Here is a 13,251-nt window from a genome sequence, read left to right on the forward strand (position 1 = left end):
GGGCGCGACTGGGCCATATCTGACAATGTCTCTAGTCATTGATGTGGCCCGTCTCGGGCTACGAGTGCACCGCATTCTCAATAGGTCACGAGCCCAGTATCGCCCTTATCTGTAAAATTAACGGTATGGATATGTTCTGTATCTTAACGAACTCAGATAAGCACATACAGAAATGAAATTTGACCCATTCGGTGAACGATGCGCTGTTGGTTGGACAGCATGAGATGCTTTCAAATCGGCTACAAAGTCACGTGATCCACAAGTATATCCCACCAGAAGCGTTTGTGCCCAAGGGATCATTTTCAAATGAAAATAATGGATTGTTTTGCAGACAATACCGAAAGAGAGAAACGGAGGAGCATGTGTAACAAACAAAAGTAAGTGTAGCCTATGGGCAGATATCCTGTTGAAGAACATCGGACATTTAGAAACAAGCAGAGCAGTAGGCCACTCACTGTACACGAGGTATTCCATTGAAAAAAAGTCAGAGGATGAGGACAAAAAACGAGTCACTTGGCAATCAGGAATAGGTAGCGCGCTGGATCGACGACAAGAGTTGCTATACAAAAGCTTGAGAGTAAGCTATCGTCTGCCACCCTGAGTCAGATGGCCAATTCGACGCATTTTGCGTTCTAATTTCTGTTGTTTTTTCTCGTTCACTTGTGGTTCTTGGTTGGGATCGAAAATCCACGGGGCCAAAATATTGACCCAGAGCAGATGTAGTAGTCGGAATGGGATCTGAAAAGAGTTGGAGATGGGAGACAGGAATGAACAGCAAACCGGAAATCCCACCATCGGATGGAGTTCACGCCGACAACATTTCTAGTTCAAAACGAGATGAACCATTGAGTATCCAATCGACCCAGTATCCCTGATTGTGGGGTTAGGGAACGCTAGACCTGTGTATCCTCGTCATCACTTTGGTCAAATCCATATGGACGAAACGACCACACAGTCTGGCTAAACAAAGATCTCTGCTATGTTACTCTAGTCACTTCCTACTGGTCAGTGGGGCACCCATGACACTGGCATTTCCTTTCTTCAGTGCTCTAACAAATACCATGGCTTACAGGTAGGAACTTTAGGGTACCAGCATGAAATTGACACGGGAATGATCACGGCAAAGCGAGAAAATACGGTGAGCATGGGTAGAGTTAATTGCTAGTGCTTGTCAAGCCATACTTGTCAAAAAAGTAAACTTTGACAGGACTGTGTGCAATGAAATCTCGGAAAATCAAAAGAAAGTGAATGGTGGCCTAGAAAACATGAAAGACAGGCTGGGGATATTTGTCACAGGCTGTAAATTCATCTAACTCGGGTCCACTGTTGTCACCAGTACTGTTCAACCAGTTTCTGAAATTGAGCATCATATAGCTCAGTGGTTAAGGCACGAACTTACTGAACGGAAGGTTCGTGGTTCGAACACAACCCCGGCATTTCAACCACTCCTGTCTAGACTTGGGTGACCTGGAAATATCCCAGCCCTTGTGCTTCCTTCAGGTAGCATGGCAACTAGGTAACAAAAGGGTGTTACAGCTGGATTACTTCTGGCATCCCTGATAGTCCCACTCTCATTACAGAGCCGTAGAAACACGCTTCAAGTTTCATACTGTCACGTTTCCCTGGACTGCCAAAATTAGCTATGTGGTCTGTCGGAGGAGTATCGGTGAGCAAGTCAACACACAGCCACAGCTCAAAGAGGCGATAATATTGACGTAACTCTTCATGGATCGATGGTCAACTCTGTGTGGAGCATGGTCTACTATAACTCCCAAGAAGACCAACTACGCCTTCAGTCCCTTGCACATAACAGCAGATAACCCGGTTGGTCCACATTTAAAGCGACACAATAAACCAGCTTTGCACTTCATAGAAGACGGATCCTCACCTTTCAACAAGCATCACACTCGGCTAGTCACTGTACAAAAGCTGCGCAATATGTTGAGACTGGATAGTCAGGTGGGTAATGAAGTAGTGTGCAAGAGTGTGCACCCTCAGAATAACCCGAATAATCGCTACTGAGTAGTGTGGATACAATTTTGTAAAAACCTACAACAATTTCCGAGTAAAAATAAAAGCACAAATGTGGTCGTGCCCTTATTGAATTACGATAAACGAACGAGGAGTGCCCCGATTAAAATCAAATGAAGGTATAGTGTCCCCCAAAAAAGATGTCCGCCCTAGAGGTCCCAATTAAGGCTACTTCACTCCGGTTCAGCGAAAAGTGGCTTGAAATTGAAGCCTTTTGAGAGACTACCCGATAATCCTGATGCAGATCACTTCAGGTATCCTTATCAAACAAATCCATGAGGCGAAATTGACGCCAAGGCACCAGATGGACACCTAACTACCTGTGGTCTGTTTACAACATGGTTGAAGTCTCTCAGCTTCAAGAGCCTCAGAAAAGACCCTTCCAAGGAGAGGTTACTGTCCTGAAGAGGGGAGACTAGCATTCACTGTAACCCATGAGTAACTAGCTAGACGAAGCTAACCTTGGGAGTTCACTGAGAGATATGGTTGTGATAATGTACACACCAACGGCAAGTTTGGTCTGACATGAGAAACACAGCAAACTCTGAAGGTCAAATACGCAGCATATTCCTTCCGTTTATAGAAGAATTCCTGGATTTCACGTACGCGTGCGGTTCTCAAACTTCTTAGCGCAACACCTATTTACAAAGCAAGGGAAACAGAAAAAGGATTTCCAGAGAAACACCCTAACAAACACATTGATTCGAGTCTTTACCCTCAAGAGAGACCTTCTCTCTGGATGGAAATCATATAACTATCTCAAGTTACGATTCCTCGGAAGGAGGAAAGAAGGGAGGAACTCTCACTCGAGAGTTCCATGAGTTCATCTTGGAACGGTATCCCGCTTATCACATAAACTGGTTGCCTGGAAAGGATATAAATTCATTCTTCGAATGTTCCACATCCTATTTTTGACGTATTTTTCACTTGGTTGTGTCCGTACAGGATGGAGGTGAACTTTATACGGGGAAGTCGTTATACCACACGTGTCATGTAGACGACTGTGTGTCAATGAACTGTTTTCTTTTCGTTCGTGCTGTAGCACCATTTCGATACCTAGCTGCCATGTCATCAGAAGGAAGCACGCGGCCTGGGATACCGCCCAAGCCTAGACAGGGGAAGTCGAGAGGCAGAAGTCGGGTTCGAACCACGGACCTTCCGGTCAGTAAATTCGCGCTCTAACCACTTGGTCCATCTCGCCCCCAATGCAATGTTCTGAGAAACTGAGGTACTTGCACGAGTGTTTGGGGGTATGGTTAATAGTGGTTGCCTCCGAGAGGGATCACCCCCAACCGCAACCTGTCCGGTCGTTCTCCGTGAGTGGTTGCATTTCGGGGGGGGGGGGGCTAGAACAATTCCGTTCACTCAGTAGATTAAGTCAGCAGCCTAACAATGCCATACGTTTTTCGAAATTTTGTACATGGAGCCCACGACTACTAGTATGATTGACAAGTGATTCCCGCAATCACATACAACAATTGATATGACCCCTACCAAAGAAACCATAGCGAAGAAGTCCTCATTGAGGATACTCAAAACGTTTCTATTACTAAAGGATAACTCGTAGAGACTGGTGAAATTCCATGAAATAAAAAAAACTGGCGTTCAGGTCACCTGGTAATCCATTGAGGGCACCAAGAGATTAGAGTGACCGGAATTCGGAAACCGAAGGACGCAAACCAATATGAAAATCGTACTGTACAAAATGTACTCTCACAAGATAACTTACCACGAGCATCAGGAACCAAAAGTATCGGTGTAGTAAGCTCAACAGGAGCACGGCACAACACATGATGATAACATCTTTGGCGTGTCTGCGATGGAGAAAAATTCCGGAGACGGAGAAGAGTGTAGGTTTTTGTCAGTGTAACACAATGGAGGTAGTCGGCAGAAAAGCTAACTTCTGTGTGAAAAAGGGTTGCATGAGTCGTTACGGTGGTAGAGAATTGAAATCTATTTAAGTCACCTTAACTGTATTGTATGTCCTTGAATTGCCTTATGCAAAAACGTAGCTGCGGTCGTGTTGAAGGACGGCTACTTTCCCGATCCAAAGTTGTCACCTTGTCGTGGTGCTCGGTCTTCTGTGCTGAAATGAGCCTGCGGGCTGTACTGACTGGAACTCAGTTCCTAAAGGTCCAACCAAACCAGAAAGGCCAACGCGGAGCAGCCCGACGAAGAACAGTGAGTCCCCGTACTGCGAGTGATTGTATTATGAGGCGGTCTGGAGGTAAGGTCGTACTGTCCTCTACGATAGAAGTGTGAAGACAGTAAGGCGTTTCCCCCAGGCAACCAGCATGTCCATATTTATGGAAGCAGCGGTGATGCCTTCCCCCGAGGAAGGACGGGTTAGAAAAGGTCGGCCCCAAAAATCGCACACTCCGATCGCCCAACAGTTGACCGTGACCGCCGGCGCATTATTCAATACGGTAGAAATACTTTCAAGATCAAATAGTCCGGTGCTGTTCAAAGGGTAGCTGCTGTGCGCAGCAGCATCAGGAGTGATACAGTAATGCCTTATTCCCTGCGCCCTCGGTCCAGGCCGGTCCCCTATAGCCAAGTAGGTCAGACTATTGAGTCATCGGCTCCGGAAAGGATCCCCCAAGAAAACCCCTAACAACCGCTGTCTCGCAGTAGAGACTCTTGAGGCAGAGGCCAATGTCAGGGTCTCCGAACAAAATCCTATATCCTCCTACTGACTTGTGGGAGGCAGACTTTTGAGTCGAAGGTTCAAGGTGGGGTACCTCGACTAAACCCCATTCTTCGGCCCGGACGACCGGGAAGCATCATTTGCCCTTGGAGCTCTTCGCTCACCGGCCTTCTCACGAGCATGTCTTCGCTTCCAAGGCTTGGTTTTGTATTCCACTTTCCCGTTTTCGGGTGATCGAAACTGTAGCAGCTGGAAACAATGCGCCTATGCCACAGGGTTTTATAGCTGATAAATTGGATTGATTGACTTGAAGGAGATTGATGCATCTCTTACGTCCCTAAAATGGCCAGACAGATAAGCAACAAATGCGAGCTACATCCTGAAAGATAAGGTCAGGATAGATTGAAAAACACTGTGGTATTTCATGTTAACTGGGGATTATTAACAGTGCACACTTTTGAAACCTCGATCGATGAGAAACTTGATTGGACAGCAATTAATGCTGCCACAGTGATAAGTATAACCGTACCAACATCAATATAGCCGGAAATCTTGCATGGGAGTTAAACTTGAGTTAAATCCAACAACACCCTGGTAAGTTTATGGGAAATGCTGTCCTATTCGGTCACCTACTCTGCTATTCCTCCAGTTCCGATATTCAAATCCAAGCCAGCATCTTGTAGTTGGACCACGCCACGGTCATTCTCCCCAAAAGTCGGTGAAGCCATGTGAGACATGAACTTGTAGGCGGCCAGACAGATGGCGAAGGAGACTGAGGCCAGGATGACATAGCGCGTGGTGAACGAGGACCAGAGGAATAAGAATGTGACGGAAGAGTAGATAGCCTATCAACGGATAAAAATATGAAAGGTCCTCAGTACAATTTGTGTCAGTGGTTTCCAACACATAATATACGACAATCTCCTTACAGAAAACACTATTAAGGAGAAAAGGACCTCTTAGTTCTGAGTGCTGTTTCGTTCTCAATAGTTAGATGATCGAGTTAGTCAAGAGCTGATTGGATCGGGCTTCACACTTGTAAACTGATTCAGTTCACCAACGCCCTTTGTCTGACGAATTCGTAACGTCGACGCTAAACAATAAAGTGTTGTAAATTCGGCAAAGCTAAGACTATGAGAATGAACTTTGGGGACAACTCCGTCTAAAATTAACATTTTGTCTGATATGGGCATACGACTGTACAACCATCTCGCACTAGGTATTGTGAGCAATACGTTGCAACTGTTCATGCCGAAAGGAATACAGTCATCCATACTCTACGGACATGCTCTAGCCAAGAATCTATTTGAAGACATTCTGCTTGTTGTGTCAGTAGAGCCCGGGTCAGGATTTTTCAAATCGGGACCACAAACGCTAGGGTGGAAAGTCGTCATCGACCCAGAAGATCAATGCCCAATACCCAATTACCGCCTACGAACCCATTCACAGGAGCAGCACACCTGATCTAGACTACATAACACACATTCTAAGGTGTTAACGTTCCTACCTGATTGCTTAGCTGAACCACCAGAGTAAAATCTGTCTGGCCAAGCCGCTAATAATGTAACTAGCCGAAGGGAAGAGTGACTTCACTACATCATCACAATAATCAGTGTTTACATAGATACGTTACCGTTGTAAAACCACAAAGTTTGTCTAGTTGTATTTAAAGCCCTACAGTGGAAAGAAAACAGCGGGTGACGGAGGTTTGTCGCAAGCATTCTGAGGTGTCTACACATCCAGGAGCTCAATCAGACAATCTAGAAGGAAACTGACAGCACGATCGTCACTAAGACCGACCGACCACCACTTCTTGCAATGTCTCCAGTCAAGTTCAGTTGGGGTGACGGGGACCTGAAAAACGAAGACGATAACAAATGAAATCAGTCATTCCTTTCACGCTGCCCTTCCACGTCATACGTGGTCCATCTCGAAGTTTCCTCCATTCTGAAGGAGGCATAGAGAACAACATTCGTCTCAGTAGACGCTGTTTCGGCATGCGTGGGACATGACCAAACCACTGTAGTTAATTGAGCTAGATGTTTTCCGAGATTTAGGTACACACAAACAACCAGATACCCATTTTCTAATTAACTCGTCACAAATTCGTTGAGGCCATTCGACATCAGCAGGGCTTCTGGAGCATTGGTGGTTAAAAATCTCAAAGAAATTCAAAATCGTTCAGCCCTAACATCATTTCGGTGCCTAACTGCCATGCTAACAGAAGGAAGCACGAAGGGTAAATAGTATCAGGTTGCCTAAACCTCAACAAGGGAATTCGAGAGTCAGAGGTCGGAATCGAACCACGGACCTTCCGGTCAGTAAATTTGCGCTCTAATCACTGAGCCATCTCACCCTTCAAGACACTTCACATCATCTTTCCGCAGGTATGTTTTGCAACCAAGCAACAACAGCTCTTACTGTAGTCTGGTACGAGTGACTCTTGGGGCCCAGTGACGGTACAAGGAAATCGGCAAACGTGCATCGGGCCTTTGAGCTTTGTGTCCTGATTTCATTAGACACACTTTTGTCAAACAACCCATGAAGTGGAGCAGCACACCTGATCTAGACTACATAACACACATTCTAAGGTGTTAACGTTCCTACCTGATTGCTTAGCTGAACCACCAGAGTAAAATCTGTCTGGCCAAGCCGCTAATAATGTAACTAGCCGAAGGGAAGAGTGACTTCACTACATCATCACAATAATCAGTGTTTACATAGATACGTTACCGTTGTAAAACCACAAAGTTTGTCTAGTTGTATTTAAAGCCCTACAGTGGAAAGAAAACAGCGGGTGACGGAGGTTTGTCGCAAGCATTCTGAGGTGCCTACACATCCAGGAGCTCAATCAGACAATCTAGAAGGAAACTGACAGCACGATCGTCACTAAGACCGACCGACCACCACTTCTTGCAATGTCTCCAGTCAAGTTCAGTTGGGGTGACGGGGACCTGAAAAACGAAGACGATAACAAATGAAATCAGTCATTCCTTTCACGCTGCCCTTCCACGTCATACGTGGTCCATCTCGAAGTTTCCTCCATTCTGAAGGAGGCATAGAGAACAACATTCGTCTCAGTAGACGCTGTTTCGGCATGCGTGGGACATGACCAAACCACTGTAGTTAATTGAGCTAGATGTTTTCCGAGATTTAGGTACACACAAACAACCAGATACCCATTTTCTAATTAACTCGTCACAAATTCGTTGAGGCCATTCGACATCAGCAGGGCTTCTGGAGCATTGGTGGTTAAAAATCTCAAAGAAATTCAAAATCGTTCAGCCCTAACATCATTTCGGTGCCTAACTGCCATGCTAACAGAAGGAAGCACGAAGGGTAAATAGTATCAGGTTGCCTAAACCTCAACAAGGGAATTCGAGAGTCAGAGGTCGGAATCGAACCACGGACCTTCCGGTCAGTAAATTTGCGCTCTAATCACTGAGCCATCTCACCCTTCAAGACACTTCACATCATCTTTCCGCAGGTATGTTTTGCAACCAAGCAACAACAGCTCTTACTGTAGTCTGGTACGAGTGACTCTTGGGGCCCAGTGACGGTACAAGGAAATCGGCAAACGTGCATCGGGCCTTTGAGCTTTGTGTCCTGATTTCATTAGACACACTTTTGTCAAACAACCCATGAAGTTGAAAGAAGGGATACGTCAGTAGTAGCGTGTTTTCGTCTAGGTGCCCTGCATAGCTCCCTTCCCAATCCCCCCGCTTAACAGTCCACCGACAGTGCTGTATTTACGCACCAATTTATCAGCTGCCGCCTCCAATGCGCAGCTACCTACCCACCCCCAAAATAATCGGTGAACGAAACTATGGCAGCTACAACCACTGTACGACAAGTACGCGGTTCATACAGCTGACAATGATGACCCGCTCTGTTGTATACAGCAAGCAAGGCAACTCTGCTGATGACAACACACGATGGCCGATGTGACATGACACGTTTATACATGGGTTGGGATACTGTCAGGGCACTCGGACATAGCAGAACCATTAGGGTCTCCAGTCTAGACCTTTGGCTCTAAAACCTGGCAGCAAAACAGCAGTGCTTGGCTAGAAGTGTCAGTCACCGCACACCTTCTAATCCCCAACATGGAGGGCAAGGAGACTGTGTTGTTCAGACCTCTAACCATGGACCAATCTGGTATAAGACTTTGCGAGTATCACAAGGACACCATCCAGTATAGTTCAATGGGTCAAGGAGGCACACAGGCCATCACACCATGGTAAGATCGTCTTTTTGTTACGTAAACAGACATCTACGTGTGACAAATACGGAGCCAATGAAAATGGTTACGCCCCAACATGAGGGCAAGGAGACTGTGTTGTTCAGACCTCTAACCATGGACCAATCTGGTATAAGACTTTGCGAGTATCACAAGGACACCATCCAGTATAGTTCAATGGGTCAAGGAGGCACACAGGCCATCACACCATGGTAAGATCGTCTTTTTGTTACGTAAACAGACATCTACGTGTGACAAATACGGAGCCAATGAAAATGGTTACGGTAGCGAAAATGGGAGATATTCAGTATCTGGTCCCCAAGGTTTGTAGGGCTCGGTCACAAGACCCATACCGGCCGTCGCTTAGTTCTACCAGCCGGGTCGCCTCACTTGCCACATACGCTACACTTTCTTCCTTTGCATGCTGTCCTCTGCTCTTTCCACCACTCCATCAAAAACTCTCCTTGTAAGCCACTCATTTAAAAATTCACTACCCCGTTCCTCTGCCATCTGTTTTGGCGGAGACTTGCTGATAGGCCGGGACAAACAGCCTCAGGGATCTCGAAATCAGTCTTGAAGCCCACGACGACCGACTTACTGGCCGTTCGAAGTTCGAAGCAAGTACGACAACAGGCTGCTCACGCTCACGCACTGGACTCGCTCCGCAGTTATGGTGCTGCGTAGCGGAGACTAGATCACTATCGGCAGCATGACATCAGTGTTCCACGCTGATGCTTCGCTGAAGCCCTATTGTGAAGAAACGAATAAAGGCAGACAGGGAAGCGAGTTAGTGCTAGCTTAATACAATCATTCCAAGGTATCCACACCCCCAAACACTCGTTCAGACAATCTGGATAGAAACTGACAACAAGAACGCCACTAACATTGATTGGCAGTCATATCTTGCAGCGTCCCAACAAGGTGCGGTGGGGATGCAGCAGTCGCATCCTGGAAGGTGAGTAGCACCGACAGCACCCAGATGTTTCGTAATCTCTTCCACACCCCTATGCTAGGTAAAGGGTCGGCCACCTCCCTGCTTCCATCACTCGGAATGAGGCACCGGAAACAGCATCCTCTTCGGTAAACGATGGTTCGGCATATGAAGTACATGGCCTTACCAACACAACTTCCGATGCTGAACCTATTCTTCAACGGAAGTCTCCGTTGCACAACTGTGACCTCATCTACTGCCTCCTTGCGGATTCACCTACACCGATTCACACGAGTTATGGTTTTGAGACAACGATTGTGAAACACCTGAAAATGTCTCAGTTCCGCTGCTCGAACAGGCCAAGTCTCACAGCCATACAACAAAACAGACCACACTGTAGCTTGATACACACGTCCTTTGAGAGTTAGGAATATACTGATTTGACGCCATAGGTGTCTCAAGTCAGCGACCGCAACCCGAACCTTGCAGATTCGTGCATTGACCTCATCTACGATCAGAAGTAATACAACTTCCAAGTTACATGAAACGCTCCACAACTTCGAGTGTCTCTCTCTGGATTGTAAGTGGCGCGTTTGGTGACTGCATGTCCGGGATCATGACCCTAAACTTTGTGGTTGCGAAGTGCATGCCAAATGGCGGGATGACTGGTTAATTCATCCGAAAATAACTAAGCCTCCTCATCCTGTTCGAAGACGAGAAGGACATCGTCTGCACATTCCATATGGACAAGGTTTTCGTCACACGCTATTTAAATACCAGGGTTCGACGTTCGTCTCATTATCCCATCCATCACGAAATTAAATTGGAACCAAGAAAGTGGGTGTTCCTGACGGACACCACTTTGTGTACGCGATATTTTTAGGAAGCCTCCGTACAATCTCACACGCCCGAAATTATCACCGCAAACTTTCGGTACATTCCTTTCTAGGCAAGCGTGTTAACAAAAGACCGGGTACCAGAAAACCCGTACATCAGAAGCTAGTATGCACTATGAGGAAATATGAGGGGCGAGATGGCCCAAGTGGTTAGAGCACGAATTTACTGACCGGAAGGTCCGTGGTTCGAACCCGACCTCTGACTCTCGACTTCTCCCGTCCAGGCTTGGGCGACCTGAGTATCCCAGCCATCGTGCTTCCTTCGGATGGCATGGCAGCTAGGCACCGAAAGGGTGCTGCAAGCTGAACGGACAGCTGAACTATGAGGAACAGCCACAACATACAGCAATATTAAGCTTAACGCACTGGATACTCCACTCTGGTGATAACGACAGAGCAGCATATAAACCTTGGGCGTCCGGAGTGACGCTGTGACAAACAGGACGTATGTTTGCATCTATAGCGATGCATTATTCTATTTTCTATCATTTTCGAGTCAATCGTTAATCAAAGTTTGCAGTTGGCATGGTGCAGCAGCAACCACCACAATAACTTACTAGGGTGGACAGTACCGAGATCCTATAAAATCTTAAGGTTGATATATTTGCCTCGTGGATCATTTTCTCGCTCTTTGAGCCTTCTTTGACATTTTTCTTTGGCGTGAACATTGCCACAAAAACGTAGCACGCCGGTTCGAATGACGATCACGGGCCAACGACCTTGAAGTGGTCCATACTCACTATCCAGTTTTCAGTAGGTTCGGTGTGTTCAACATGGATTCACGGATTGATACACAGGATCGAGGCTTTTGCACATGTTTCTCTGGTCAGTTTTGTTCTTGTCTGTCAGTGGCTGTCGTTCACCTGAAAGGCACAAGTGAAAAAAGGGTGTAGGACTGCTCTTTGTGTTCTCAGCGCGGGGCATTATGCTTGCCAGCGGAGGATTCGCATAAATAAAAGTCTAATAGTGCTTCAAACTGGGTTCTGGAAGGAGCGTGGACAACCGTTGGAGGGAGGCCATTTCATGCACCTACTACCCGAAATGAGAAAAAATGTTGTCCAATCAATATGTGTGCTCTGAGCTTGAAAATTTTCTTACTATGTCCCAGCCAAGTGTTTACTGGGTCAACGGCAAAAAACTGCTTGCCAAGCTTTATTCAAACAGGGCATAAGTAAGAATTATTTACCCTCTGAGGCGACGGTACTCCAGGGGAAAGAGATGAAGCATCCCGAGACGCGTTTCGTAGTCCACGGATTTGAGGCCTGTAACCATTCTCGTGGCGGCCCGCTGGACACGCTCAATGAGGGTGACGTCTTTCGTGCGTCCTGAGTAGACAACTTGATTGGCGTATTCCAGGATCGGTCTGACGTAGGCCCCATAGAGCGTTTGGAAGTTCATGCGAGTAATACGGGAGAATGTGCGTTGGGTCATCCGTAAAATGGCGAATGCCTTTTGGGTCGAGTTCTCATGGTGCAGTGAGAAGGACAAGTTTAAGGAGACCCCAAATCCTTTTTGGCATCTATCCTCACGATGTTTTCCGGTCCTTTCTCACCATGCATAGCAAAGGCATCCGCTGAGTCTCCTCCAAACGACATATGGACGCGCTTTCCGTCATTCTGAGGAAGGTGCCAATCCAGCCAGGTGCATGGACGGGCAAGTGGATGAACGTGGAGGAACAGGTGCGATGAACTCCGGTGGTGGTGGAGTGTAGGTTGAGACTAACGTTACTGCGCAAGACGGAAGGTAGGAATTGTTCAACACGTTAATTAGCGAACAAGTTTATGCCTGAACTGACGCGGACGTAAGGAGGTAAAGGCATTCTAAGGAAAACTGGGATGATGTTATGTGAATTGGCTACGGTCTTACGTAAGATGAGTTCAGGAGTGAAAAAACGGGAACCTGTGAGTGTGCAGGACACAAGGGGTGCACCCAAATCTCCTCGGAAACCGCGGGGCTCCAAAAGCCAACCTTGACGTATAAATGTGACTATACTTGATATTTTTGGCCTAATTAGGTGCGCCTAATTTGTTTCAAATTGTTGTGTTTAGAAGAAAACTCTCCATATTAAAACGACTCATTTCTTAGCATATGTACTCAGGTCGAGAAGCCCATTAGCTACCCCAATTTTACTGAATTCTGCTTCAATATATTCATTTTCCTCATTTTTTAAATGCGATTAAACTGTGAAAGTGCTTGCGTGTCATCATGGCTGATGAAGTTGCGGGCTGGGTCTCAAAGGTTTGTTAAGAAAATGTTTGCCTCAATTTTCTCATTCTTTATAGCCTTCAATTACCTGGAAAATAATTATGTGGCCATGGTGATCCGCTGCTAAACAGCAGGCAACAATTTTTGCGCGGCCAGTGGCTGTAACACAATTGGAGTAGATGAGATGGACGAAGCTGCAGATTGAGTGAATTTGTTGTTGGCGAACAGTGAACGAACTACCAACTCCCGAATCTATTTTGCTTAAGGGGACAGTAAGGTCGTCCTTCAGCTACTACTTACC

General features: G+C 46.4%; 1 protein-coding gene across 1 annotated transcript; it reads right to left on the reverse strand.

Moving 5' to 3' along the window:
- Window positions 1-259: 259 nt before the first annotated feature.
- On the reverse strand, window positions 260-11,455 carry T265_09548 (hypothetical protein; the record flags this gene model as incomplete). The annotated part of the gene is made up of 4 exons (XM_009175653.1): window positions 260-738; window positions 3,761-3,845; window positions 5,312-5,523; window positions 11,303-11,455. 4 exons carry the CDS (start codon window positions 11,411-11,413, stop codon window positions 583-585), a joined length of 564 nt encoding a protein of 187 aa, XP_009173917.1.
- Between the last annotated feature and the right edge of the window lie 1,796 nt (window positions 11,456-13,251).

The sequence above is a fragment of the Opisthorchis viverrini genome (assembly GCF_000715545.1).
Source record: "Opisthorchis viverrini unplaced genomic scaffold opera_v5_284, whole genome shotgun sequence".
NCBI classification, from domain to species: domain Eukaryota; kingdom Metazoa; phylum Platyhelminthes; class Trematoda; order Opisthorchiida; family Opisthorchiidae; genus Opisthorchis; species Opisthorchis viverrini.